Source organism: Varroa jacobsoni, unplaced genomic scaffold (assembly GCF_002532875.2).
Source record: "Varroa jacobsoni isolate VJ856 unplaced genomic scaffold, vjacob_1.0 scaffold_887, whole genome shotgun sequence".
Taxonomy (NCBI): domain Eukaryota; kingdom Metazoa; phylum Arthropoda; class Arachnida; order Mesostigmata; family Varroidae; genus Varroa; species Varroa jacobsoni.
In genome coordinates this window covers 76,288-101,598 of record NW_019213789.1, presented here as the reverse complement: position 1 = coordinate 101,598, position 25,311 = coordinate 76,288, and the positions used below count along the sequence as shown (strand labels likewise).

The window sequence follows — 25,311 nt, the reverse complement described above, 5'->3', positions numbered from 1 at the left end:
TCTCACGTTACCAATGCCTTATTTTAACCTGGCTTCGACCTAAAGCCCTATGCAGTATTACGACCGGCTCGGAGGCATCTAAAATGATATCGAGAAATTGTAAATCTATAGATGTCGATGGAATATAGACATACTTAGACTGATGAAATACGACCTGGTACGGACCCGTAAGAGCAAAATGGTTATTGCTTTCTGCGTATTGCGACACTCATTTACCATATTTGCGGCTTAATAGGCTTTATAATCTCCAGGATATTAAACGAAAAGAATAAAAAGATTGAGTTGACTGAGATGCATAAAGACGCATGGCGAATTCTAAAATGTATATACTGTATCTATGATACGTCATGAAATGCGAGCCAAGTGATGTCAATAACTTACAATAACTTAATAAATAAAAGTGACACATGAAATACTCGCAGAGGTTGCCTTCTAAACAGTAAAACTATTAAACTGTCACGAGCGAATCTGTCATACTTAATTAACTTTTAAACTAATGGATTAGTTTTTAAGATGAAGTTCCAGAGGTGTCTTTGTTATTTTTTAAACACGCTTGCTGTAGCGCTATGGCAGCGCTATGAGGAGTCACATACCTATTATCCGTGTTCCCGTATGAAGTTTTTCTATGGCTTCTCGAACTAAATCCACCAGTTTCCCATTTTACACCATGGAAAGCTTCGTATTCAGTGATCTAGATCGGGAGAATAAGCGATTGGAATCTATATGTGTAACTAAGATATGGCTATGAAAGCTGGTGTTGGCATCAAGTAAAAAAAATTTAGTAGTTTTGATTGTGGTGCCAATTCCGTGAGCTCTTTGAGGAATTCGAGGTAACATGCTGGATCCATTGCCTCATAAATTTTCGGCAAATATCTCACAGTATCAGGTGCCCTTGTTGTACGCCCATTGCAAGTACTACCATTACTGTTCTTCTGAGCCTACTAAACATTACCACCGAACTCAATCTTACTAGGATGATGCCGCTCTCTCGTTGAATTTATCTTCTGCTGGCGGTAGAGATTGAACCTCACCTCATATATGGTGACCATATGATCTAGGTCAGTTTTCTGTTGACTAACGCTCTGTAAATTGCACATGGAATATATCCTACGCATTTCCGACTGGCTAACGGGGGAAGTATTTTTTACTAAGTTTTCTGTCTATGGGTTTGTAATCCTGCTAAGTTATTTCATGTGAAATGTCATTTAAAATTTCACTTCACAGAACTCTCACACTTAAAGATCAACTTTGGTGAATAGTCTCCTCGATTGCGGTAACGCTTCCTTCTGCTTCGAGCCTAGTCACCCTTCGCTGGTTTTCAATACTCCAGGGTGCGTTCCTGAAAAGTTTATATCATTGACGTACTGTACGTTTGTTTGATGTTTTTTACCTTTCGGATAATTGTCGCAGCGCTGTGTCCTTTGAGGATCATTCAGTCGACCACTGAGCGTTTATTTTCGAGAGTTCATTCGAGATTTTTTCCCTCTAAACTAATTTTCTATGAAGTACACTCAACCTGTTTGCACTCACAAGAAAACGTATTTACCACCTAATTTTTGCGTGCTCAATTAATTTTGAACGCCGGAGCCACTTGTAATAGCCTCATATAAACCAAGGTTCGCGTAACGATGATGCATAGCGAATTGAATTCAATTTTGTGTATCCAGTTCAGTCTGCAAAGCACCACTGGTACGCGAAAGCATCGTCAGTTTAGTTCTAGTCGAATGTTAGGAAAACCTTCTAGAGGGTAAGAGCAAGCTTCTTATCATGCTGACAGGAAATACAAAATGTGCATGTCTAGTATTTAAAAAATACTTTTTTGTTGACCATTTCCTAAATCGACTCTTTGTATCCTTACTTAGGCCTTAGTACAGGCTCCAAACTATACATCCGACTAGAAAATATGGTGTGATACAAACAGGGTAATCTGTCCAACAGTTATTTCTCGAAGAGTACGCCTTGCACTTAGCCACAAGAGGGTAGACAGGTGATTCTTTAAATATGTAAAAGATAGCATACGTTCTCCGTGAATACGAATCAGTAAATAACCACCTCAGAAAGTTCCTAATTCGACTACAATCTTTCGCAATGCTTCTATTGTTATCTTCCATCAGTCATCTCCAACGTTTCATTAGATTGAAATATTAAGCATAGTGTTAGATCAAAATATCAACATTTGCGTTTATACTAGAAATGTATGGTTAGATATGTTATATGGCAACGGAGTTACGATTACTTTTAGATGCTGTAGCCTTAATTTACATCGTTGTAAAGCTACTTTGTTTCATACATAATTCTGTTTGCATATTTGCCCATTTCAAACTATAACACCAGGATACGAAAAATAACCGGTATACAAGCTTATTACTCCTAGACTTCTGCTTACACTACAGTTATATATCTCTTATTAGTAATACGTTTCGCAGTGAATTCTCGTATATTCAAGCATTCTTAGTTTTACGAGTCCGTATGGTCAAAGGCTTTAGAAGTTTTGATTGATATAAGGTGCATATTTCTACGAAGTCATGTATCTATTCTTGGTATCAATTATTGTCGTTTATGCATATTTAATCGTTTTAAATTGTCTCTTCTGAGGCACCGTAATAGCTGACATGATTAGAGCTCAGGTAAAACAACCATGAAAACTATTTTTAAGAACTACAGCCAAACAATTTTTTTAAGTCATAAGGATTCATCAAGCTGTCATTTTGTACCGTTTTTATTCCAAATACAACTACACGACTAAATTTACACATGAAGCGTAATACGAAAAAAGTACTTTCTGCACTATCTCCCGGCGTTGACCTCTTCGCGAAGAGCCATCTCTGGTCGTTGGATTTTTTCAAGCATAATCCGTTTCGCAAGCTTCATATCTGCACGGCCCTGCGTAGCTATTTGAATGTGCGACATAAGAGGTTTCAGGACGTCCTGCTTCCCCACCTGAGCTTTACGAGCGTGTTTCGGATAAAGCCTTATGGCTTCTTCGCAAAGTGCTCCCAGCAAATTTTCATCTTTAATCATCCACCAGTTGTTTAGCTCGACAATTTCTTCTGGGTCTCGGCTACTTTCAATGACCTCCTGTAGCACTTCCAAACACTTCTTGATAGGTAGACGTCGCTCTCCAACCATTCGGATGAGGTCTGCAAACTGTTTAGGCGAAATGTGGACGTCCTCGAATTCCATCGAATGTTTATTCATGTAGCCGATAATGTCAATCAGCAATATGTTGCTTGCTTGCTTTGCATATTCAATAGATAAGTAGTTCATTGCTTGTGTAAAGAATTCGTACATGCCAGGCTCCCGAACAATAACCACACACTTCCAGAAATCCAGCCCGTATGTATCCATCAGGCGCTTGCGGAGCTCATGAGGCAACGATGGTAATGAATGACGGAGCGATTCGATGCAAATGCCAGCCTGTTGCAAGTTAAGGCTAGGTATGTTTGGTTCGGGGAAGAAGCGGTAATCCTGAACAATTTCCTTGTCTCGCATGACTACCGTGGACACTGTTTCACTGTCAAAGCTAAGAGTAACATTTTGAATTTTCAAGCCTCTTTTGACAAAAAACATTTGCCGCCTAATCTCAAGGTCAATGGCACGTGAGACTGCTCGTAATGAATTGAGGTTCTTAACTTCGGTCCGAGTTCCTAAAGGAGTTCCAGGCTGATGCACAGAAATGTTGGCATCAACTCGAACAGCGCCATCTTCCATACGCCCTGAGCATACTCCAATTGCTTTCACAATAGCAATAAGCTCTTTAACTAAATCAGCTGCTTCCTTGCCACTTTTGAGGTCTGGAGCGAAGACAACCTCGAGCAGTCCGACGCCTGCCCGGTTGAGGTCGATTAGACTTACGCGGTTTTCGGCATCGTGGACACTTCTGCCAGAATCTTGCTCTAGCTGAAGCTGGAGGATCTTGCACGACTTCTTCTCAGGCAAAGCGCCAGGACTTTCCATTTGATAGTAATTCAAATTCCCCTTCCGCGCGATCGGATGAAATTGTTGCGTTATCTGAAATCCTGCCGGCATATCTGCGTAGAAGTAGTGTTTCCGGTCAAAGCGGGACACGTTGTTCAGTTCTGCGCACTCCAGTGCGAGTGCCGTTTGTACAGCAGCTTCTACACAACGTCGATTTAGTACAGGAAGGGTACCTGGAATAGCGGCGTCAAATGCAGACACCTGTCGGTTAATACCCCCGCCTAAAGATGTCGAAGCGTTTGAAAATAGTTTGCTCCTCGAATTAATCTGTAGGTGCACTTCCAAACCAACGACAGGCTCGAAATTTTCTGTCCATATCTCACGGCTGGAGGTGGCGCAAAGCTGGCGTAAGTGCTGCCGAAACGATGGACGTCCCAGACTCAATCGTGTGATATGCATGTTACTTCAGATGCAAACCTCTAAAACAAACTGAAAAACAACGATGTAAGAGACGACAGACATGTCCACGATGGCAGAGTTATTTTTGTTTGGCTTAATCTAAACCTAGACACGTTTTACGCCCTGTAAATCAACCATTAGATAAATGACAATATTTATTAGTTTAATTATATCGTAGCTCGGAAATATTTGCATTTGAACGTCTGACATAAATAAAATTGTCTTGGGTATCGTCGTTGCACATTGCTTTACAATACTGCTGCCCAACTAGAAACGAAGCCTGTAATTCTAGGTCACAACGATTGATATATTATTATTATTATTATATTGATATACTCTAATATATTTGTAGGCAAACAGGTGATTCTTTTTTTTTTTCTGTATTTCATCGAGGTTTTGATGCTTAACGATAAAGGAGCATCGTAACCACCTCGTTGTTGTGGAACAACTTGGTCTGCTCTATGCAAACTGAAAGCAGGTTCTGTTTTATAATAGAAATCATTGGATTATCACTCTGGAGGCCGTATGAACTACTGCTATTACCGCATGTATGGTACTGGAAAGTTTCCTGTCGACAAATCGAAAGAACTTTGTAGCTTGAAAGTAAAATTCAGCTTATTAGAAATGACAAGTTTTGGTATTTTTTAAGAGCATGTCACATGTAGTTGTTTCTAGACGAAATTTTGACTACTTTATTAGTACGACGTGTCGTTCGGACAGAACAACACTGGCGACAAATTCACCATAGTGTGAGTAACTGTAAAATATTACACTTTTAAATTTAAAATAGAAATTAAATAAATATGTATAAATAACCAGGTCATATAAAAGCCGGCCTTACACTAGGCAACAGAACCTTGTGTGTTTACGCTAGACGTATCATATTCTTTGATCTGCTAAACTTGATAATAAATTGTCATAGGGCATCACCTCTTCTAGTTCTAACCATAGCTTTATGAAGAATAGCACTTTCCTTTTAACTTTCTTGAATGACTGACTTCTTTGCACAGATTCATTAGTTATTCATATAGCTTTAGCTCGTGCCCATTTAACCCCATTTTGAGAGACTACATGCGTTAACGACACAGGTTTGTTCAATTGATATTTTCTCGAAAATGAATGCAATATCTTTTATTCCTTTCGGCTCTTTTGGTGAAAAGATCTTTTGATGGATACAATTGTATCATTTTTTCTCTTCAGACATCCCAAGTACATTCTATATTCATCATTTTAAGCTATTACGCTAAAAAGGCCAAGTACAATACTATTTTGCCGACGTGATAATTTGTACATTATAAGATAAAGTCGTCAAAGAGTACATTTTATTCCCAAACGACGTAAGCGCAGCGATAATGTCGTTGGCACACTTTCTGCTACGGGTACGGCTAATTGAACAAGCTAAACAATTTAATCATAAACAAATGCAATTTTTTCCTAATAAGAAACGTAAATTTCTTGTTTCATAATGTAGACGTTTGTGATAACACAGGCCAAATTCTGAACAACGGGTTCTACGTTCAATGAAATCGTCGGGACCATCATAAATATTTCATATAGAAAAGAAATTTTTTCATTCTATTCCATCAAAAATTCAGTATTCTAAAGGTATCTTGCAAAGATTTTGAATGCATTGTAATCGTCCTTCAAATTTAAGCACATCTTTCATATTTCATGTTACGACAAATTTTACGACAAAAAAAAGTCTATGCTGAACAAAGAAAGATAGACGAAACAATTCTGAGAATATTTATTGAACGACATTTTTGAAGAGCGATAGTTTCCTTATATCTCATGTTCAAGTATTTTGTATTTCTCTACTTCAAAATGCTTAATCTCATGTAATACATTTAACAAAACTTGTTTCTAAAAACTCAGACGTATAATGAGAACCAATCTTCTGTCAGCTGATACAATCAGTTATTTCTAACACACCTGACTCTAATCCACGGGCAAAACCTTGAGAAGCGCTTCTCACAGTTGCAAGAGTCTGTAGCATCTCAATGTGCCATTGCGAATCACTATAAATTCGTTTTGTGGCACATCACAACAAACTGCGAACGAAAACATCTGCATAAAGGTAAGACAACACACGACAGCTGATCCTATCAGGCATAGCGCCACTATTTGAACATGTGGCACCGACGTCAGCCGATTGAACGGCCTACTTTCTGACTGCTGCTCTGACGCTTTCTCTGTTCTTACCAGATATTCCAAGCTGTAGATGTCGATCTTTTATCAGAGCATCCAGTACCGGCTGAGCGAGCGAGACAGTTAGCTTACAAGGGCATTCAAATAAAACTAGTAGCCACATATGAACGCTAAAGACCCTCTAGTGAAGAGCACCAAGACGATTGGCAACCGCTCTATGGCGCCATTTTGTTTCATCGGTGAAAGCTTTGCTTATGTGAAGCTCTCGGATCGGCGCTAGTGAGTCAAGGAGTGTGCCGAAACGAGAAGAGTTTGCCTGCTAGCGATTTGGACGCGGCGTGTGGCTCATCCGTAATCTTTTGGCATGCGCGATTTGTAGGCAGGCGGCAAGAGTTTCTTAGACTCACCAACGTTATGCTATTCAGTAAGGGTAGGTACAGATTAGCTGCTTCGTCGAAAACTAGTCTGCGACAAATTGCCATATGAACAACGGGAACAGCAGATGCTATGCCTGGAACACTTCGGCTGCTGTAGCCACTCAATTTGTGGAGGTCGGTTGGGTAACGCTTGCGACTCAAATTATTGCTTACAACGAACCCAGCCTTGTACAGAACCCGTAGATCGTTCGTGTACTGGGTCAGATATCTTTGCCCGGCTTCGTTTTCTTGTTGATGCTTGGTGTCGTTGTTGCAGATGTCGAAGGAGAGTATGAAATCGTTTGGCGCCCGCGCCAACGTTACCAAAAGTGCTCCAATTTAAATGGGCATCAGTGATGCCTGCTGTGGGTGTCAGTTGTTAGAGCGAGGGTGGATGCTGTGTAGATACCTGAACTGCATCGAGACACAAAAGTTGTGATTCTGTAAACATGTTTCCCACATTACCTGCCACTTCCGTCAACGTACTTGCCTGTCAGTGTTATGTTATGAAGCGTCCAGTTTGTAGGTTTAAATAAAGTACGTTATATACACGTTTGTAGCACAAATTGCGACTGACTAATTGACAAGCCGTTGTCTCAGAATTGACATAGTGGAACAGCTGTGAAACTAATATGGAGTTCGTGTTTTTGTGATTGTTCTCGGTGATGCTTTTATCAATCTTATGGCTACTGAAGAAAAGAATTACATACGCGTGGTGAGGTGTACGTCATGCCAGAATTCTGTGAACCACAACAATCGGAATGCGCTGTACAGACACCCCACCCTTAACGTTCTCATCTGCAAGGTTTGCGGCTATCTTATATTAATTTATTCAAGATTTTATTAATAGCAATCTAGTTATATCGATGCATATTAGAACAATTTCTATAGCTCTGTTTTCCAATATTGCTCGGACATTATTACGGCAAAATTAAATTATATCCAATACGATCTTGCATCAGCTTATAACCTAGCACTTAATCTAGTTCTAATTACTCGCAGGTTAGATTTACGAAATTACGATACGAAAAACCCAATTCCGTGCCGCATCTCAAATAATCGTGGCATTTGCTCCGTTGAATATCAATTGTTGGCCGAATTTCTAGATCGGCTTTCAACATATGCAGAACCGTTCAATATCTTCACGGAAATCAGTCTAATTCTACAGACAGATCTGTATCAACCATATTGTTTGTAACTAGCCACTGTGACCGCTTACTGAAGAGCACTGATGATACTTTCTCGAATTGATTTTACGGATTGTGTAATGCACCCTAATCAAAGTTAGAATAAGCAGGGAACCCCGCTTGGAAGCAAGAGGGAGAGAGAGGGAGGTCAGCTGCAAACCACAGGGGTCTGATTTGGACAAAGTCGGATCTGGAGGTAGTCTGCTGGGAGTCGCAGCGTCCAAAGTGAGGAGCTGGGGTCTGGAGGGTCGGTGGGGAGATCGCTATCCGTGATATGGTCGTGGGTCGCAGCCGCTTCTGTCGGGCTGGGACATCAGCATAGCGCAGCCATTGCAGCAAACACCAGGAATCGGGGAGATTACGCTATAGGCAGACAATCTTCTGCTACCTTGGTGTTTGCTCTCGGATGGTGGGAAGGGCCTGCAAATGCTTTGTGGTTGAAGCCTCTGCCGGCTTGCGTTATAAAAGTTGTCGACTTTTCCCAATATAAAACATACCTACAGAAAACGGCAATTTGCTGTAAGAATAGGTGCCAGTATCGTAACATTGTGAATTAGCTACGTCACTCCGAGTCGGATTGTTCACCGCATGGAGTTAAACCTTTCGGAACAAACTGAAGCCTCTCGGATCCTTTTTGTTCGTGTGATTGAGTATCATGTATGTATCGCACTTTAAAGAGATCAGAAACTTCGTGAAAATTTTCTACAGGTTAGAACTTATCTTCCTCATTGATAGGTGTTTGTCTGTCGCTATACACCATAAATTAAAGTTCTGGTATTATTGTTGATCGACGGGGAAGGGTCGCTTATTATCTACTGAATAGTGATTCTTGCTATTGTGTAACTGAGAGCAGATTTACATGGCACAGGTTCACTTTACGGCAAAGTTAGGAAACAGTTGTAAGTCAAATTCTATGCAAATAAGGACACATTTGCCTCTGGACATCGTGTCACGTTTTTATGTTGGCCATGACTAAAAGAGAACACTGTGTATTTTACTTCTGACCTTCCTAATTATCTTATTGAATATTAATATCCGAAATTGTTTTATATTTTTATGAGTTCGCCTGAGGCTGAATTTCAAGAACTTGTTGGAACATCAGCAGAAATAACAGCCCTTTGGCTGCAATTGATTTCACTGTATAGTGATTACGACCGCGGCACTACTACGCATCAGTGATTTTCTGACGGCCGCACCAAAAAACTATCAATTCTATAGTATAGGTTTGTATTAAAACTGATGCAGATGTTTTAGAATTATACGTATACATATATTTATGTGTATATATACGTAATCCGTTTTTGACTGGTTTACCGCATTGCTTGTATGTCCTAAAATCATTGTAGAAATGTTACTCGTTTTACAAAGAAGGCGAATGGGAACGCGACAAAGATGGTCAGGATGAATATTGCCGATGGTGCGGTGAAGGCGGTCATTTGTATATTTGTGCCTCATCGAGCTGCCTGATGGGTTTTTGTCGAAGATGCATAAAGACCAATCTTGGAAAATTAGAAATTGAGCGCGTTGAGGACGATGACTTCTGGCGATGCTACATGTGCAATCCAGAGCCGCTAAAGGTTAGTACTAGAAATTTTGAGTGCATTACGATTAGCATAAAGGAACTAGTATTTTACATGAGTAACTATCGCTTATAGGAATACAACAGCTATGCGTTTTTTTCGTCAGTTTGATATTCCATCAAACTCTCTAGAAATCATCATACATAGTTTGCAATACGTAGTCTATATCTGACTAAAATTTGATGAATCAGACATGAGAAGATGATCTGCGCTACCCAATCGTCCGCAGATTACAAACAGCAGTTCCTTATGGTAAGAACTAAGACATGTCCCATTCGTTTTACATGTATGACTGACCCTGGTCCTGCTTGTTCCAGTCCAGCCAAGGCTATATCTACTTCATTTAGCAGAATCGCTTGGGCAGTGTCACTAATATTGCAATTCAAACATTTTTAGACAACCTTGTACTTTTATGAATAGCTCAAGTATCAAAAGGAGTGTATCTTTCTGTCATATCTGTTAACCGGAGCGTACATTTCAGGTAATTCAAAGCTGGACGAATTCGGTGTTTCATTTGCTGCAGACGAATGCAAAATCGAGACTGTGCGCAACTAAGCCCCCAGATGCCCTACAAATTTATAGGCAGGAACTGTCGGACTCATACAACCTACTTGCGAATGCTTTACGTTATCCAAAAGGTGCGCTGTATGAACTGCATTATACTGTTGTATTATCTGAAAATAAAAGCTACAAATTTTTTTCTTTTTCTACGGGAAGGTGAATCGGAGCACGAATTGATTTTAGGCTGCCCTGCACAATTCTTAGATGATAAAGGGTGGCAGGTTTTTTTGTGATCAACAATTCTCTACAATGTGCAAGTTATTAAAGTGTAGCATCTTCATTTCTAATGTAGATGTAGTATCTTCTTTAAATAATTACAGGGCCGAGCATAAATCAAACACGCATGTCTCTATTAGAAATGTTATCACAGTTCAGACAATGCCTTAGTCTGGTGGAGAAGTTCGTAGAATCGGAAAGTTTTGCTCCGTTCGTCCAAGTTGTTGTCGGTGATAAAATGAAGACGCCGGCGCAGCAGAGCAACCAGTTATCAGCAGAAAGTGAATCACGTGGTAGTTCAGGTCACGTATTAGACATCGACGATACCGTTACTAATGAGATTATCGAAGCTAACGGAAAGGATGTTAAGATCGCAAAGTTGGATATAGGACGAAGGAATAGCAGCCGCTCTTCAGCAAAGGGAAAAGAGAACAGAGGTAAGATCAGTGAAAGAAGTTCTCCACATCAGGGAGTATCTCCGAGCACGTCTGCCCGCCTAAAAGAGGAACCTAAAGAGACCGCCAGTGACCATCGACCTCGAAGCTCATCGCCGTTATTCTACGACGCTAATGATACAAAGCTGGCCCGATCACCTTTTGCGGATTCCGACGATGACGACAGTGAAAACAATGACAAATTCGAGAAGTTTTGTTCTGAAGTCTCTAAATGCAAACCTGTGCCGTGTACCTCGGTGTCAACAGTCCATGATGTTTCTTTCAACAAACAGGATGAGTCAGGCGAGCAAAGTGTTCCCTTTCAAGCATGCGAAAAGAGTACCGATGTCCAGCCAGTGCCGGACCAATGCCAGGAGAATTTGTCTCCGTCGTCGCCTTCAACGGCAGCAAGAGAAGCCGCAATTACTGCAACAATAGAAGATAACAAGCATGCCTTTGATGATGTTCCCAACGATGGTGGCTGCAACTTAGCTGATATTCCTTCTAGTTTTATTGTGGAAAGCGATATCGACAATGACCCCGTCAAGAAAGACGAGGAAAATAACAAATCATGCAGTGATGGCGGCGGTGGCAGTAACAACAATGAATCTGGAGGTGATTCGGACGGTGAAAGCAGTGATGAAGAGAACAGTCAAAACGAAGGTGGGGATAACGGTAGAAAAAATGATAAAAAACCCTCACCGGAAAAGGAGAGCGGAAGCGGGAGACGTGGACGCGAAGCTGATGATGATGACAGTCGTGGCGACGGCGGGGATGATGGTGGTGGTGATAATTACGACCCTAACGAGGTAGGATGAGCGCAAACGCACCGAAAGATTCTTTATAAATGTATAAATTTAAAGATATTATTTAGAAAGAAAATATGAACTTCATAGGAATAATTTAATGCTGTGGAACAAATATTTTGAGCTTGCATCAATTATTGAAGGAATAACACAGTATGTACGTTTTTATTAAAGGGGTACACTTTTTTTGTACCTTCAGTTATTTTCTTCATGTAAACAAGTGCGTAGGATCACCTTTCTCTTAGGTGTAGCAGCAAGGATTTACTTTCACTAGAAATCTAACCGGGGTGAATCTTGCTAGATTTACCGACAATTTTCTCTTCAACAAGATTATGGAACAACACGGCAAAAAGCACTCATTAACTTCAATGGTTCTTTGTTTGTTTTAATTCTTTATTTTCTGATAATTGTCTTTGCTAGTACCGAAATTTGAGCCAGGTAGCGTCCTTGTCAGTTATGGTTACCGTGGCGACACACTTAGAGATGCGTATCAGTCACCCAGACCACGCTAATATAAAGCGATGCGTACTTAGTTTGGTAATTCCCTTGCTTTTTTTTTTTGTAACGTATCTAAAAATTTACGAATTTGGATACTTTCTGATCCGTATAGGGTGTACCTTCCTTGGACGAATTTAGGAAAAAAGAACTGATTATTCGAGTATCTCGAGTAGAAACTCTACTCGCTAAACAGGAAGCTAAACTGCCGTTAACGAGGTACCCTGGTCCGAAAAGTAGACGAAACGAGCCGAACTCTGAGGACAATGAGGACAACGAGTTACTTCGTCTACTCGAAGATCCTGTTCGGAGGAGTGTACTTAAGGCCGACCTAGATCGTTCTAAGTCCAAGAGAACTCTCAGTAAAAAGCCGACTAGGCAAGCGACGATCAATAAAAGTAAACTGAACTTTGGCTCTATTTTCTCCGATTCGGACGAAGGAAGTCAGCGACAGACGGTCGAAATCAGTGACAATGATAACGATGAAGTTAGGTGTGTATTTAGTTACTCCGCCTTGACAGAAGGTTTCCCCATATCTCTCTTTTTTTTGCAGGTACTGATTGTTGCATTTAAAGTTACGAATTAGAAAAATATTGCTATTACCATAAATACATTATAATCAGTCTCTCTTTTCGTAAATCGGCGGTTTTTCATATTTGTCTGGGAGATATACTGTCATCATTGTCGAAGGATTAAGTTTCGAATGTACATTTTGATTGTTAAAAACCTAAAACTTAGTACTTCTTAGTGACTCCCAACGATATTTGACTGACTTTTATTTGTAGAGGCAATGATTCGGATTTCGATGCGGAAGTACTTGCGAAGTCTGAGAGCCCCGCCGGAGACGCCTCTGATAGTGACGTGGAGGTGATTGCTGAGGTAAAAGCTACAAAAAGGAGTGAAGCTGGCAAAAAGAAGTCGCTGCTCAAGGACAATTCTGATAATGATAATGAAGACAAGATTGTCAAGAAAAAAGTTGTCGGGCATTCCTTACCCAGTATTCCCAAAGAGGAGGAAGATGACACCGTGGAAAAAAGTTCGAAAAAGAAACGTAAAGCTGTCAATGACAGCGATTCTGATCCTGGGTAGGTTTTCTCAAAACGAAGTGGTCTTTATTATTTTTTGTTACTAAACTAATGAAAAAGTCACGTGTTATTTCACACGGCTCATGTAAATACCACTATACAGTAGAACTATATGATATATAAAACAAGTATTATAACATTTATCTCAATGTATAAATGTATGCAATTATATAAACGTTTAATGCTTCATATAATGATAGGTTTTCGATTTTGCAAGCTTGTTCACTAATCCGATCTTGCTGCATTGGTCGGGATCATATTTACTAGTCATAGCTTTATAAAATATATAAATCGAGATACTGACTCATGGAATCATTAGGTTTTGCAAATGAGATGATGAAACCCGTGAGCCTGCATGGATTCTGTTATTTTGATGTGGTTTATGTTTGCAAGTCTTCATCCACCATCGATCAAAGCTGTGGTTCAAAAAAATATTTACAAGTCTTTCATGTGATTGAATTTATGGCATGTTAGGCACCCTTGGGATATCTTGTATAAACCTCAAAATGTCAGTTAATTAGGACAATTTACAGTTTCGTGTTATTACCGGAACACCCGACACGTCCAGTTTCAGTAGACCCCAAGCTCCTAGCTCTTTTAATGATCTTGATTCCGTATATAATGGTCGGCGCAGTCTTTAAGCTAAATACCTTAAACGCTGTTTTCACATAATACTTTTGGAGTTTTTCAATTGTGACAGCCACAGTTATTCTCTTTCTATCCCTATATCCTATTTAATCATGAGTGATGTTTTGGCTCACTGTTGACAAGCCTGCGCGGCTAGTGTCTTAGCATAATTGTTTATTCAGAGCTTTTGATGTCTTTTGCTCATGGAATTCACTTCGGCTAAAAGCTGCATGGTACAGTTGACTAGGATGCATTCGCTGTTTATAGGTAGATGGGGAAGATGATCCACAGTGTGTTTATGATTGTATTGGAGCGGGCAAAATGAACCGTGGCTTGACTGCTACGGTAGCGGCGCTAGATAGAAAGCCGGATAAACATGACGCCCAAGGTCCTATTCTAGATCGAGATTGGATGATCCTTTTTCTAAGCTGTTAGAGTTTTTAATTTAGACTTACCGCACAGTGATGTCTTTACATCAGAAATATCACTACGTCAGGTCTTACAACGTCACATATAGCGTCGCCTATTACGGGGGTTTTAATGCTGAAAATTTCCAGCACATATAAAAAAATTATCCGTAATGGCGTTTGGCCACAAATTTTGATCAATTTTTTCAAAGCCGTCCATTTCTTGTAGTGTGGCGAAGCCAAGAAGGACTCGAACCAGGGCCCGCATTAAGAAGGCTCGCATTATGGATAGCGATGACGAAGGCGGTGGAAAGAAGGAAACGGAGGAGGTAGCTCTTTCGCCAATCGAAAGTGACTCCGGTTCGGAACTCGAGGAGGAGGAAAAACCGAAAAAAAAACGGAAAAAGAAGAAAACTACAATTGAGGATTCGGACGAAGAAAATAAAAAAGATGAGGACGGCAATCTGGTGAATACCCATATCATCTCTTTCAAAACGTTATTGCGTTTACCATTGATAATTGTGAGGTGATTTTGATAGTAAGCTAGTTATATATGCATTCTTAATATACTCTTTATCTATAGATGATCGCAACTAAATAGCTGGTTCTTAAAAACAGAACCTTCTAATCTGAACGAGTACAACGCAAAGCTTTGAACAGAGACACAAGGGCAAATGACTTTTTTGTATCTAAGAATGTCGATGTACGTATGCGAATGTTACTATTGCGAGAAATTATCATTATTAGAAGAGAGTGGACTGTATTATTTTTGTTTCTGTCGTATCCTTTCTTAGTCTTTTCCTGTTTTTTTTTTAATTATTATTTCAGTCTAAACGTAAGTCAATTCGAAAAATCATGTCTGATGACAAGATTCAAAAAGACACGCGTACAGCCGCCAAGGAGGAAGCTGAGCGACGTCGCCGCGTACTTGAGCGTCAAAAGGCATATAATGAAATTGAGGCAGCATTGAAAAAAGATCGAAAGGATGACAAGGTGACTAGCTGCGTTCTTGAATATGACCAAAAAACCAAAGAGTCACTTGTTCAAGTTAATCCCGCCTTAGTTGTTCACATGAAGCCTCACCAGGTTGAGGGCGTAAAATTTCTTTACAACACAGTGATCGAATCGATTGAACAGCTGGAGAAAAACAAGGGTGACAGCACAGCTGGAGGCGGGGCTGTTCTTGCGCACTGCATGGGTCTCGGCAAGACGTTTCAGACTATATGTTTCATTCATACGCTATTGATGAACAGCAGACTGAACAAACACATTCAGAAAATCATAGTTGTATGTCCATGTAACGTTGTACTCAATTGGGCTCGCGAATTCGAATTGTGGATTGATGAGAACGAAAAACTTGAAGAGCGGTTAAATGTATTCGAGTTTAGCCGGGTGAAGACGATCTACGACCGTGTCGATATGTTAGAAGATTGGTCGAATCAAGGAGGGATACTGATCATGGGATATTCAATGTTCCGTGTAATGACCCAGATGAAAACAAAATCACGGAAGATCAAAGATAAAATTCCCAAGCTCCTGCACGATCCCGGAGCGGACCTAGTCATTTGCGACGAAGGTCATATGTTGAAAAGTGACAAAGCGCAAATTTCGAAAGCTATGAACCTGATCAAAACGAGACGAAGAATTATTCTTACTGGTACGCCGCTGCAAAACAACATGTCTGAATACCATTGCATGGTGAGTTTTGTCAAGCCTAACCTACTGGGAACACAGAAGGAGTTTAACAACCGCTTCATGAACCCTATTACGCACGGTCAATCGGCAAATGCTTCTCCCTGGCATGTTAAGCTCATGAAGAAACGTGTGCACATTCTCAACAAGTTGCTAGCCGGTTGTGTGCATCGCTGCGATTATAGCCATCTGACGCCGTACCTTCCAGCCAAATTCGAGTATATCTTGTCGGTTGATCTTACCGAGCTGCAGATGAAACTGTATCGTGAGTATCTGAAATCAATTGGTATTACCGAAGACACGACTCGCGAAGATCTAAGAAATCGGTCCCTCCTTAAAGATTACCAAGCATTAAAAATGGTCTGGTCGCATCCGTATTTGTTGTTGGAGAGCGCCGACCGTCAAGAGGACAAACGTCAACGCGCAGCTTTTAGAGATGATTTAGATGAGTTCATCGTGGATGGCTCCGATGAGGACACGCCGAGAAGCCAGAGTGGCAGTGGCACTAGTGAGGACGAGAATAAAAGCAGCAGCGATGCTGATGAGGTTGTCAAGAAATATCACACGCGTAGAAATCGCCAGGAGGGTCTGGTAGAAAGTGAACCTGAGGAGGAACTAACAAAAGTTGTAAGTTAAAATAGGGTATTAGATACTGTAAAATTTGGATGCCTAGAATTGGTCCAGTATGTCTAGATTTAGTGGCAAAATAAAGGTTACAGCCGGTAAATACACCGAGAAGAATTATTGTCAGTCATTCGTTACAAAATAATATGTTGAAATTAGGCGAAGGCTCAGATGTCTATATAACTAAATAGAACCTCGTGCTGTTCGCACGGCTTTCTAAAACAGCATGTTGCATTGTGGCTCCTTTTGGAAGGTCGTAGCAAATCATTACTAGTAAATAATTTTCTGCTGTAGGTAATAAAGGCAAATTGATTACATTCAGTTAGCGCACCAGGCATAGTAAGTACCACATAGCTTTGGGTTCTAAACGACTGTTTATTCTGTCTTCGTATTGTTTTATAGCAAAAGCACAAAAAGGCCTGGTGGAATAGTCTGGTGCCACAAGAAGAAGAAGAATTTATGAAACTCGAATTGTCTTCTAAATTGACGCTGGCGTTGGAGATCCTTCGCCAATGTGAGCTGATCGGTGATAAGGTGATCCTCTTTAGCACAAGTCTGCTAACGCTCGATCTGTTCGAGAAACTCTTGCAGGTCGAGTATGAGCAAGCTTCACGAGCAGCCACTGAAGGCGACTATATCAATAGCTGGGTCCATGGTACGGACTACTTCCGGTTGGATGGTAGTACCGCTGTCGAGACTCGTAGGAAATACATCGACGCATTTAACGATCCGGAGAACATGCGAGCGCGGCTTTTCCTGGTGAGCACAAGAGCAGGAGGAATTGGAACGAATATGGTTGGAGCTAATCGAATCATTATGCTGGATGCGTCGTGGAATCCCTCCGATGATACTCAGGCGATTTTCCGAGCTTATCGATATGGCCAGATGAAGCCGGTCTACGTCTACCGCCTTCTGGCGCACGCCACAATGGAGGAGAAGATCTATGACCGACAGGTTAGCAAAATTTCACTTGCTTGTCGCGTGGTCGACGAACAGAATCTCGAGCGGCATTTCAACGAGGCCGATCTAAAGGCGTTGTACGAATTTAACCCGGAGAAAGACGCTCGCAAGACACCCGCCGTTCCCAAGGACCGACTGCTCGCCGAACTACTGATCGCGCTGAAGACCATCATCCAGGGTTATCATGAGCATGACTCGCTACTTCAGAAAGAGCTCGAGGATGAGCTAACTGAAGAAGAGCGAAAAGCCGCCTGGAAAGAATACGAGGATGAACGCGACGGCAAGGCACCCTACATGCCGTACAATATCGGCCTGCCGGGAACTGCTGGAATGTCTGGAATGGCCGGAACGCCTGGAATGGCCGGAATGCCTGGAATGGCCGGAATGCCTGGAATGGCCGGAATGCCTGGAATCCCTGGAATGGCCGGAATCCCTGGAATGGCCGGAATGCCTGGAATGTCAACTCTACCACCAGGAATAACGCCAGGCTCTGCGTATCATACCGCCTATATGAATTACATCCGTCAACAGCACGGTAAGCTGTTTTCTCTCGCGGTCGTCTTAAATCAGCTGTACGCATGGTATGGCAGAACTAGTGCTTATGGATTCGGTTTTTCGATTCATTATAGAAACTAAAAGGACCCACAAAAAGCAGAGGAGATATATGTTTGTATTACATTTGGAATTTCGGCGCTGGTGGTCTGCTATTGATGTTAATTGGGCTTCTCCTTCAACCGGTATCACTTTGAAGGCTAACTTTGATTAGCTTAAGAAAAAACGAGTCGGAAACCCATTTCATTCGATTGAGCAGTGTTCCCATTCCTTTTCTTCATGGTTGATTTTTCTTAGTTTTTGGTTTAATCTTTACTATAATTATTTAGAAATGCATTTATCGTAGAAGTCTGTTTGAAGGTAGAAAATACCATCTATTAATGTCACTCTCTGGCCATTATTCACGTGCTAAGACACGGTGTTTTCGGTTAAGTTCCTGATGAAAAAAAAGATAGAAATGCAGAACACTTCCAGAATTTTTCAGACTTTGAAAAGATATCTGGAATTCTTAGCTTTTGTTACGGCTGTTAAATATAGCTCATAAGAATTTAGTACAGTCGTTGAGAACGTAACATATAAAGTTTTTTTTCGGTTTCGTAAGGAAAGAACTATTGTGTATAAAGTTCACACACGCTTCCAAGAAGTTGTGGCTCAACAGAGTATCAAATGAGATGGGTTCCTATTTAAAATAAAACGAAGGTTAATGTTAAAATCGTCTAACAGTTAAAAAAAAAACATCTAACATCGAAAACTGATGCGTCTCGCGCAATATTATGTTTTAACCTTCTCTGAGCATAATGATAAGTTGAATAATTCTTCTGTAATTCACTAGCATTAGTGCTAGCATGTAATGTTTCTGGTCGAGCCATGCGAGTCATTCGAAAATGCGAAACTCAGATTTCAATTTTCAACGCGTTTATAAATAAGCATAGAAGCAGCTTCTTTTCGTTACTTTAGTAATAAAGTTGGACTGATTATTAATGTATGCCTAAGCCTGTCAAGTACATTTAAGGGTTTAGGGATTGAGGACGTGGGACAGTCTTTTTTTCTTGATGAAACAAAAAAAATTTTGAATTCCTGCTTGATAATTTCTGCTATGACGTTTTAGGCGCAGGTAGCAAAACCATTCCCATGAGCTCTAGGGGTAGGTTTACAAGGTGTATTATTGCCTATACTTACTTTCTTTTCCGTAGCTGACTCGGCTGTCCCTTCTACGACAGGTCTCAGTACAGCTGTTTAGCATTGTTTCAAGAACCTGTCTAAGGAGAGGGCCCACTACGAGCAATCTGGAGGCACCAAGCAGACGAAGAGAGTACTAAATTAATCGTCTTTCTAATTCCTATTCGGATTTTATTCAAGTACGCCCTGATTTGAATCTAGACCACTTCAGTGCCTCTCCGATTATTGGGCAAACAAGTTACACTGCACCATCGTGGGAACTGATAATTTAATGTCGGCCGTGTCGGGTATCATTTAAACTGGACGGCGTAGACGGGAGCTGTTGATCAAATACACAGCATGGCGGTGAGAAGGCTGCATAACTTAAAAACAAAATGTCTTACGTTACTTGTCTTCTATTGTACCTACGTTACATTTTTTTTACTGAACCCAATGCTGTTCTCTAAATAGTTAGAGTTCCTATGGTTTTTACGTTTTCTGTTTGTAAGCCTAATTCCTTTATTGCTGAAATTTTTCTTTAGCAAACATGCTGAATACCATGCGACAAAGGTATATGCAACAGCAGCTGCATCAACAACAGCAATCGTCTGCTCATTTTTCCGATCAACAACAGCCGCAGCCTGGCTTCTACCAGCAGCAGCAACAACAGCAACAGCAGCAGCCGCAACCACAACCACAGCAGCAGCAACAGCAACAACAACAGCAACAACAACAGCCAGCTGGCAGACGTAAGTGTATAAAACCACACGCACGGATCTCTATTTCTTTGCAATATAGATCTGATCAAGAGAACCGATTGTTTATTGGTTTATTTTGTCATGTTTGTGGATCTTTAAGGTGATTCAAGTGGTGCTTTAACACAAACGGTAGAAGTATTGGGCGATTCAATCTTCATACGCGGGTTTGCTACAAATATATCCATATACATTTTAAAATTTTTCAAGCAGTAGACCAGGCAGATTTTTTTTGCGGCCACCTAGATATGAATTCCGGGAGATGCAGTGCACAGTTTGAATACAATAGGATATTTTTTACCTAGAAGGATAAGCTAGCTTTTAGGGCGTAACGGAGGATTCATTAACCAAAACACTTCCAACGTCGTACGTTTAGATTCCAACGTTTGAAGCCAACGCCGTATCACTGCTTAAAGTGGCCATGAGAGCCATCATCATTAAATGCTTTTTTTTTCAGTGCTACGGGAACAGATATACTCAAGTTGTGTTGCACAGATATCCATGCTTAACATGCATTAAAAAAAAACTGTTTTATCTATGTTGTAAAAAGAAACATTTGGTAATGGCCTAGTAGCCAGTCGCTAGTTATATTAAAAAAAGCTAATTATAAATATCATTAGCTATACAGGTACAGTGAACATGTTTCATCGCAAAAGAGGGGCGTGGCGAAATTTGCGGGTAACGCTCTAATGTCACTTTTCCCGCCCAAGACAGCACGGAGCATTTTCGATTACTTTTTTTTCCATACTTATGATATAATTAGTAGAAATTCTCTGGGATATTCGCAGGTTATCACTAATTTATGTATATTATAGTCGACTAAGTGTTATCATATATAGTTTGAAATTATGGACAGTGTATGAATGTATCGAACGCTAGTAAGGTGGTGAACAACAAAGGAAGTATCCTAGACTCGTTCTAGAATCGAATACGGTGATTCAGTTGTTTATTTCCGTTGACATAGCAGCACACGACCTTATCTCAGTTTACCAGTATCACACCACACAACTCAGCAGGTACTTCCAATATCGGAACAGCAACCGTCTCAACTCTACGCTCATCGATACAACGGCTAAATAGCCTGGCGTCAATTAGCTCGTGATCTTTCCTCACTCTCGTATATATCGGTTCATCATATGGACGCAGGTTCATTCCATTGTGGTGTTTACTGATAAATGGTGAAAATATGTTTATAAGATACGAGACTAAGAATGACACTGTCAGTAGGACTAAAAAACAGAAAACTGTACTATTCATGAGTTGTCAGGCTTTTACAGTTTAAGGTCATCTTCAATTCGGAATTCAGTTTTAAAGAGCTTGTGTATTTGTGCTTAAGCAGGCCGCACTGCCGAATTTTCGTCGCCATCTTTCATTTCTAATCGTTGTACTGCAATGTCACTTTATGACTTATACATCAATTAATGGCTCACATATTGTTTCTACTCGTATATTTTTTATTACTAATTAATATCGCGGGGTCCCTCCATTGACCGATTACATAGTATTTACGTAGAACTTTCTAATATTTATTTATATATATATTTTTTTGGTATTTCAACGGTTTGCTGCAGAATACTGGACATAAATGTCTATACTTACCATTCTTTTTTTCAACAGCTTCGGTGCCACACAACTGGCAGGAAATCCTCAAACGGCCGCCAAATTTCAACTTCAAGATCAGTCATCCCTCTCTAGATCCTATACAGATCTTAAATGAGGTCAAATTGAGGGTACGTAAACAGAGCTATTATGTACTGTTACATAGAACCTCGTTACGTTCATATTGGGGTTATACTCTGGTGTAGCAAATGTCTATTAATGAAAAACTAAACTTGAATGTGCGTCGGCTTGTGAGTTAAATTGTACTTTTTGAATTCGCAGAACCCGACGACGGATCAGGTCACAATTGCAGTGCTCTATAAAACTGCTTTGTCCCAAAAGAAGAACTTCTATTTAGTGAATCTTCAGCGAGCGAGGTCTTCTGCGGAAGCCTACCAGCGGCAGATGAAACAAGTGCCCAAGGTTATCATGGACCAGTTTGAGGAAAATGAATCCGCTGTCAGAATTCTCGATTCACTCGTTCCCAAACTTGAAGAGGTAAAATAGATTCAAAGTTAGTCTACTGGCAGGAATTTTGTAGCCTTTTCAATGTGGATAGAAAGTGCGCATCTTAGCGAATCAAAGCGAACCTTAGGCTGCCAACCAAATCCTGTGGAAATGGATGTGGTACACTACATAGAGCCTCTCAATTTATTTATCGTTGTCAGTGTCGTTTGCATTCTTAATTTTCTTAACTTAATGAGTTTCTTAATTGTTCGATAAAAATAATCGAGCAAATACTATGTGTTCCATCCTATGTATTCGTTGTGAAGACATGAATCGATTTTAGGAAAGATCTCTCAATTTCGATACGGTTTTAGGCAATTCAAGAAGCAAAGAAAGCGATGGCCATTGCGCGGAAAAACGCTGAAATTGCGCAAAATGCGGGCACCAGTCGCACACCTGTTGTCGAAATCAATGAGGTATATTTTAAGACAGTAATCTTAGTACGTGCAATTCACGTAATCAGCTCAAATGCAGTTGTTTGCTTTGTTATATTTGTAAAAATATTGAGAAAATGCACGCTGATTATGAATAGGGTAGAGTTTTTTGTCGAATATACTTGAGCGATTAAACAATAGCACTATATCAATCAAAGTCCTGCATATTTTTTTGAGAAGTAAAAAATTTAAGGAGCTGTTTTTCTGCGATTTTGCGGACCTACTTAGACGATGGATGACGACGATGATGTTCAAGTAATAGGCGAATCGTCAAGTGCCTCAGGTCGACGCGCAAAAGGATCATCTAGTGGGCCTATTATCGAGGAGATTGTCGATTGATTTTACTGAAGATACGCAATGCATACTAGCGTAGTTGGGGATAATGAACGGCCAGCAGAAAGGACTAATACTGGAATACTGGTCATAGGAGGCGCGAGTGGTCAGCAAGTGACAAAAAATTAGAAAGGTCACTACTAAATTGGACTAAGTACGCCATGTCTGCGAGAGCGGACGAGGCGTACTTAGTCCAATTTAGAAAGAACCGAGATTGTTTAGAAAAAGGAGATATGTATCTAAGTGACCGCATATTATCCTACGTAGTAATCACTGTTTCTATTACTACTATTCCAGCTACTAACAGTTAATCGATGCTAAATGAATATGGTCAAAATATGGTAAAGACGCAAACGACATACACAAGTGAAAATAAGAAGGCTGCGCAAGGTAAGCGATGTGTTAAAGGTGATTTTGCGGGGCTAAAAGAACGCGAAGATATAATCGTTATGTTATACAAATATAAACGCTGGGAATATTTTTATGTACTGCGTAAGTATTCAGTGTAATCTTGTCAAATTTGGAACGTGGGCTAAAGCTTGGTCTGCAGAAAAGTGCAAAATTGGCCTGAAATTAGCCACTCATTACCTATATATGTATAGCTAGTAAAGATTTGAGCATGGAGGCACAGCAAAGTGACGAGCGATCCCGAAACGCGTGTTCGGGTGTGATACGGCCGACAAAAACATATGCTCATTCTTATAAAAATATTTGGTGTGAGAACGATCATCGTTGTTATGAATTGCCACCTTGCAATGTGTCCTCGACCACAGAGGTGCACCATCCGGCAAGTTAATCAATATTATAAGATAATAAAAAATAGTGATTTTAATAATGAAATAGGCTGTCGACGGGTACCTTGTGCTAAACGGAAATTAGATAAGCAAAACACCACACATGCTGAATACGAGTAATTCCTTGTATAGTTTAGTATAACAGAAATAATCATAAAGCTTATATACGATAAGTGGTCATACGAGATGTGATGTGTAGTAGTTTAAACAAGATCATCGACCAGAACTAGATATTTATAAATATATCATAACAAACAACAGGTCTATATCGCAAAGGAAAATAGTGTGATTCAGTTTTTATGCGATGTCACATGCTCGATGTACATCGATACGTATTTCCGGTGTGTACCCTGCAAACGGCACATCTTTGATACGGAGAAGGCACCCTCGAAATTATGTAATTTGCATCACAGAAAGAGAAATTTCATTCGATAACATTTTTGCGGGTATCAAGTATATATAGCATATGAGCGAACTTTATTCAGTTGGTATTAAGACATTTAATGGTAACCAAAATATCGTAAGTATTCTCTGTTCTTATAGGAAGGGGTTGAGTAAAGAACAAGTTCGAGGGTCTCAAGTATGAGTGTAATAGAATTCATCCATGTAAACATCTGTCAATGAAACCATTTCTCCCGGACTAAGACTAAAAGTTCAGAAAGCATCGATATTTGCCGTCAAGTGAACATTCATGCCGATGAAAGCTATTTAAAAAAAAAAAAAAAAAATATATATATATATATATATATGAATGAGATATATATGAATGAGAGAGCGATAGCAATCGAGAGAACACTCTCGTGAAATGGAGAATCTTACTGTGCGGATAAACTGAGTTGATGTGTGCGATATTGGCGTTACATTGATGGGGCTGTCTGACCGATATGGACGAGTCCGTCCCTAGTCGGCTCGGAAAATACAGTCTATAATAGCAATGACCGGCATGTTACATAGTTGGTATGTGGGTGTTGACAAGGAACGAAATTCAATATGTCATACGGAAGATTTCAGCTGTTCAACTATAGCGGATAACTATAAGTCAGTGCATAAAATGACCACTGGATCAGTTGTTGTATATATTTAATACGGTCACTACAATTAAGAAATATGATGCATACACATTAGAGATCGTATCGATGCGTTCATTATCGTTGTGCGAGGTATATTTAATTGGGAACGAATGGGCAATAATTCTTTCGCAGTTTACGTTTATTGCACGAAAACCTTTCGTAGACGACGTGCAATTGCATGGGGGTATACAAAATGATGGGATGGTTGAAAAACTAGCAGACACGATAACTTGAACTAACTTCTCCCCCAGAAAACAAAAGCATGGGGTGAATTGTTTAGGTATCATGTAGAATGAGCCCGGCTCGCCCAGGTCATCTCCATTATATACATTGCTCTTTTGTAGGAGGTAAACCCGTTTGTGTTTGACTTCATTATTTTCAATAACACATAGATAAATATAACTAAATGGATAAATAAATATTTGTAAATATTTCGATTTCACATGATAATTTATCCTTTCTTCTCATATTTGCATTTGCAAGTGTCTAATTAT

At 40.1% G+C, this 25,311-nt stretch overlaps 2 protein-coding genes across 5 annotated transcripts; one reads left to right on the top strand and one right to left on the bottom strand.

The window, feature by feature from the left end:
- Positions 1 to 2,703: 2,703 nt before the first annotated feature.
- GatB (glutamyl-tRNA(Gln) amidotransferase subunit B, mitochondrial) lies at positions 2,704 to 6,442 on the bottom strand. 3 transcript variants are annotated; one of them, XM_022840810.2, is made up of 2 exons: positions 6,310 to 6,442; positions 2,704 to 4,407 (listed from the first exon to the last, which is right to left on the bottom strand). In XM_022840810.2, the coding sequence occupies exon 2, from the start codon at positions 4,375 to 4,377 to the stop codon at positions 2,788 to 2,790; it is 1,590 nt and encodes a 529-aa protein (XP_022696545.1). In that variant the 5' UTR covers positions 4,378 to 4,407; positions 6,310 to 6,442; the 3' UTR covers positions 2,704 to 2,787. The 3 variants fall into 3 exon arrangements, with proteins under 3 accessions (XP_022696545.1, XP_086826288.1, XP_022696546.1); XM_086970162.1 differs by having other exon boundaries at positions 2,704 to 4,397; positions 6,310 to 6,414; XM_022840811.2 differs by having other exon boundaries at positions 2,704 to 4,151; positions 6,310 to 6,403.
- Positions 6,443 to 6,861: 419 nt separating this feature from the next.
- Positions 6,862 to 25,259, top strand: LOC111264705 (uncharacterized). Of its 2 annotated transcripts, XM_022840818.2 has the most exons (15): positions 6,862 to 6,955; positions 7,637 to 7,746; positions 9,475 to 9,705; positions 10,190 to 10,346; positions 10,590 to 11,728; positions 12,336 to 12,712; positions 13,006 to 13,305; positions 14,569 to 14,806; positions 15,168 to 16,658; positions 17,058 to 18,150; positions 19,868 to 20,074; positions 21,698 to 21,810; positions 21,962 to 22,177; positions 22,501 to 22,602; positions 22,849 to 25,259. In XM_022840818.2, exons 1-15 carry the CDS (start codon positions 6,940 to 6,942, stop codon positions 22,957 to 22,959), a joined length of 5,901 nt encoding a protein of 1,966 aa, XP_022696553.1. In that variant the 5' UTR covers positions 6,862 to 6,939; the 3' UTR covers positions 22,960 to 25,259. The 2 variants fall into 2 exon arrangements, 1 of the variants encoding a protein (XP_022696553.1); XR_015312769.1 differs by lacking the exons at positions 21,698 to 21,810; positions 21,962 to 22,177; positions 22,501 to 22,602; positions 22,849 to 25,259 and adding an exon at positions 19,527 to 19,691 and having other exon boundaries at positions 19,868 to 19,955.
- Positions 25,260 to 25,311: the final 52 nt, after the last annotated feature.